The sequence below is a fragment of the Drosophila santomea genome, chromosome 3R, assembly GCF_016746245.2.
Source record: "Drosophila santomea strain STO CAGO 1482 chromosome 3R, Prin_Dsan_1.1, whole genome shotgun sequence".
NCBI classification, from domain to species: domain Eukaryota; kingdom Metazoa; phylum Arthropoda; class Insecta; order Diptera; family Drosophilidae; genus Drosophila; species Drosophila santomea.
In genome coordinates this window covers 5381198-5385013 of record NC_053019.2, presented here as the reverse complement: position 1 = coordinate 5385013, position 3816 = coordinate 5381198, and the positions used below count along the sequence as shown (strand labels likewise).

At 41.3% G+C, this 3816-nt stretch overlaps 1 protein-coding gene across 1 annotated transcript; it reads left to right on the top strand.

Moving 5' to 3' along the window:
* Nucleotides 1-978: 978 nt before the first annotated feature.
* Nucleotides 979-2191, top strand: LOC120453615 (collagen alpha-1(III) chain). Its single transcript, XM_039638395.1, has 3 exons — nucleotides 979-1130; nucleotides 1205-1971; nucleotides 2039-2191. Exons 1-3 carry the CDS (start codon nucleotides 1116-1118, stop codon nucleotides 2049-2051), a joined length of 795 nt encoding a protein of 264 aa, XP_039494329.1. The 5' UTR covers nucleotides 979-1115; the 3' UTR covers nucleotides 2052-2191.
* Nucleotides 2192-3816: the final 1625 nt, after the last annotated feature.

Here is a 3816-nt window from a genome sequence, read left to right as displayed (position 1 = left end):
AGAACAACCACTGGTCAACAGTAGTCAACCTCCGTGCGAAGTTCGGATTACCAACTGACGCCACAGAGCCATGAATGGCGTTTTATCTTATCGCGGAGCAAAGCAGCTCGTCGCCGGCAGTTGGTGCATTTAAAAACCCATTTTAATTATTTATTAGCAGATTAAGCAGTAAGAAATTTCAAGAATCTGAACTAGATGCTGGTGACAGTGGGAGAGTCGGTTGCTCTATCACCCCTTTTTATTTATCATACTATACTTTCCCTCATAGTACGATCGCAAATGCCCTCAAAACAAATGTTTTGTAATTGCTTAGTAATGATAACAAAATATTATCGATGCAAGCTGTAAATTATGGAAGTTTTCATATCTTAATAAATATATCAAAACACATATCAAAAACTTATCCGTCTAGAAAGTTTGTTAGGTTTACTACTTTTTTTTGACATCTAAGCGACCAGGCTGTTGTTTAAATTTTATGGTAATCGTTAGGAACTTATTAGTTCATATCGCACTATTCTTAAAATATATCCGAGATTATAATTAGAGATTATAATAATATTTATATGACTATTCAAGGGTTCGAGACCTTTGATAAACAAATTTTCTAGATAGGATTATTAAAATGAAAATCAATCCAGGGTATTACGATCTATGTAACTGACCACGTAGATCTGCAAAAGTAAAAAACCTCTATAGACAAGAATGCATTGCCAACTCCATATATGGCTCCATGTAAAGCAACCAACGTTCCGAAGACTGGCCCGTGTCAATCAAAAGGCCAAGTTCAGGTGTAATGGCAACTGCGTCTTTTGATCGGGTGGTCAAGCGTTATGTATGGTTATGGTGCTCATTACACACTATAACAAGATCATTGTCTCTCGTAACTGTTGTTGCTGCAATTAGCGTTGGTAGCACTTGATTTATGCAGGTGCCATGCAAAGTGGCAGCAGCTTCCAAGTATAGACAGTGCCCCTGCTCGCAATTAATCAGCAACCGCAGTCGGCGATCTCAGTATTGCCGTATAAAAGCTGGCCTAGGGCATTGCCAACCGAGTCATTCCCGCCGTGGAAGCAGTCGAGCACGGACTCGAAGGGATCGGAAACTAGCTCTCCAAGATGCGTGCCACATTGGTGAGTGGAGTAATGAGCACATATGTGAAAGAATTTTTGTATTCTTTAACTTATTCTCTTGTTCTCTTTACCAGTTTTTCTTCGGCCTCTTGGCCATCAGCTTTTGGGAGGAGTCCCATGGTCATGTTGTGCCCGTGGGTCTTCCTGCAGTCGGAACCTATCTGCTGTCTCCACCCGTTGTTTTGCTAGTCCAATCACCTCCTCCTCCGCCGGAAGACGACGGCTCCTACAAGCCGCCTTCGCCCCCCGAAGATGGCTCGTGGCAGCCACAGCCTGGTCAAGAGGGAGAGTACTCGGACCCGGAATTGAGCCCGAGTGGTAGTGGAAGCGTTTCATCCAGTGCCGAAGAAGCTGCTGCCTTGAGTTTGATTGCCTCACAATCTGTTGACGCTCAAGATGCCCCCTCTCCTCCTGCCGAGGCCGGAGGAGCAGGAAGTGCCGGTCAAGAAGGACAGGCGGGAGCACTTCTAGGCGGAGCGGGAGGAGCAGGAGGCGCTGGTGGCGGAGGCAGCGCTGGAGGCGGTGGTGGTGGAGGAGGAGGTGGCGGTGGAGGAACGGCCACATCCGGCCAGAGCGGCGACAGTGGACAGCCCGGAGCGCCAAGTCCGGCGGGTCCGCAGCCCGATGGCGAAGATGGCGCCGATGGAGCCGATGGCCCAGACGGTCCGGATGGCTCAAAGGGCGGAAAGGGCGGCAAGGGAGGAAAGGGAGCACGTAATGGAGCCGGAGGCGGCGGTGGAGCTGGTGGAGCTGCTCCTCAGCCACCACCGGCAGCTATTCCTGTCCAGGCGGCCGTGCTGGTGCCCGCTCCCGTTTGGGCCGATCCGGAGCCAAATGCGATGTAAGTAAATATTGAGCCGTTAAATATTTACAACAAAAAGACTATCATTTTCTCACTTTACTTGCAGTCACGTTGTGTAAAAGCCCGGTAACCTTCGTGCCATTTGCCTTAATCCCTTTTGATGGTCACTTAAGTTAGTCCTTAAGCTAGTCAATGTTTTTTGAGGTCACATTTACCCTAAGCTAAGGCAAGCGAATATTAAAATTCGAACACAAAGTAATGGGGCTTGTAGTTTTTATTTCATCACACATGGTGAACAAAGGTCAAATGGTAGTCACATAGGCGACCTTTCAACATATGTATAAGTTGCCCTAATGGAAATGGGTTAGTCACTTTATTTTCGAACTGCTTTATATTTAATGTGAATAAATACTAAAACAACCTCAGCATCTGTCAATTAGAATCGGATATGTACAAAAGCACAGACAGCAGCTTTCGAATGTCTGGTTAAGTAATGCATAAATTATGCCTAAAAGTAGGCAATGTAATTTACATATGCTTTTCCCTAACCGATTTTCCGGGGGAAAATGCTAATTGCATGCCAATCAGATGATGTTAATTTTGAAAGGGGAGCTCCAAGACAGTTTCAGCCAACACTAAAACAGTGCATTTAATACATTGTATCCCAAGCGGCTTTCAACTGAGTATTCATGTGGGAAAAGGTCAAACCCTTAGGGAAACTATGCCATTCTTTCCTCCTCCAAACTTTTTAACAATTTCTGCTCAGATGCACTCGCTGTTTTTCTATTCAATATCAGCTTCCTGCACACTTGTCTCCGCTTTGTCGGTGCAAAAGTACTTCTTATTACTTCCATTTTCATGCTTTCGTGTGGCTTACTTTGTTGCACAAATTGCGCGAATCGCTAGAAATCGAATTTTCAGCGTTGCACTATCTACGTTGCAACAATGATTCTGCCTTATTCGTGTGTGCTGGCGCTATTTGCGCTGATATCTTCAAATCGTCTCGCAAAGTGGATGAATCCTTATCGAAACAGCAGCTGCGACAAAGTATCTGCCAGTGCTTAGACACAAATCCACTTTCGCGGATTAAAGTGGATTGCGTAACAAATAGAATATCCACCAGACACCGATTACTTTTTCTCAAGACTGAACATTTCTTAGTAATAAGATAAATGGAATAGTTATGGAAACATTTGTTGCCAGCCCACAGTTTTAGTTTATTAATTAGCAAAGCATGAATAGTACTAAATAACTTATTTTTTGAAGTAAATTTTATTATTTAACCTAAATATTTTGAAAGACAAAATGTGAATATTATACCTCCTGTAAATTTATAAAATTGTAAATAAAACTATATTTATATGTTCAGTGTGGGGAAAATTTTATTGTAATAGAAACAGTTTAATTTATTAACATCTATAAACAAATTATATTTGAAGGTACTTTAAAATTCGAAGCTAACCTGATTTGCTAATAGATTGTTCACATATAAAATTAAAAAAACAAATTTAGTAAATGTTTTCTGTTTATATAAATATTTATTAATAGATACAACTTAATAATATATAAAAATTTACCTGCATTTAAATTCGCATTTAATTTGTATTTAAGCGATTAGCAATTAGAAACATAGGCAATTGATATTTAATTTGTTATTTAAAGGAGGAAATCATGAATTATTCTTCCAGTGTTAAACACGCTTATGGCTCCTTTCTCATCCGAGTAGCAATTTATTTACACAACAATTACCGATATTTTCGACACTCCAGCTTTTGCAACATGTATTCAAATCAGATCAATTAGACCATAAATTAACGCCTAAACCATAAATTAAATGTATGTAAAATATAAGACCCATTTGACCGAAGATATGCAAAATGCCTC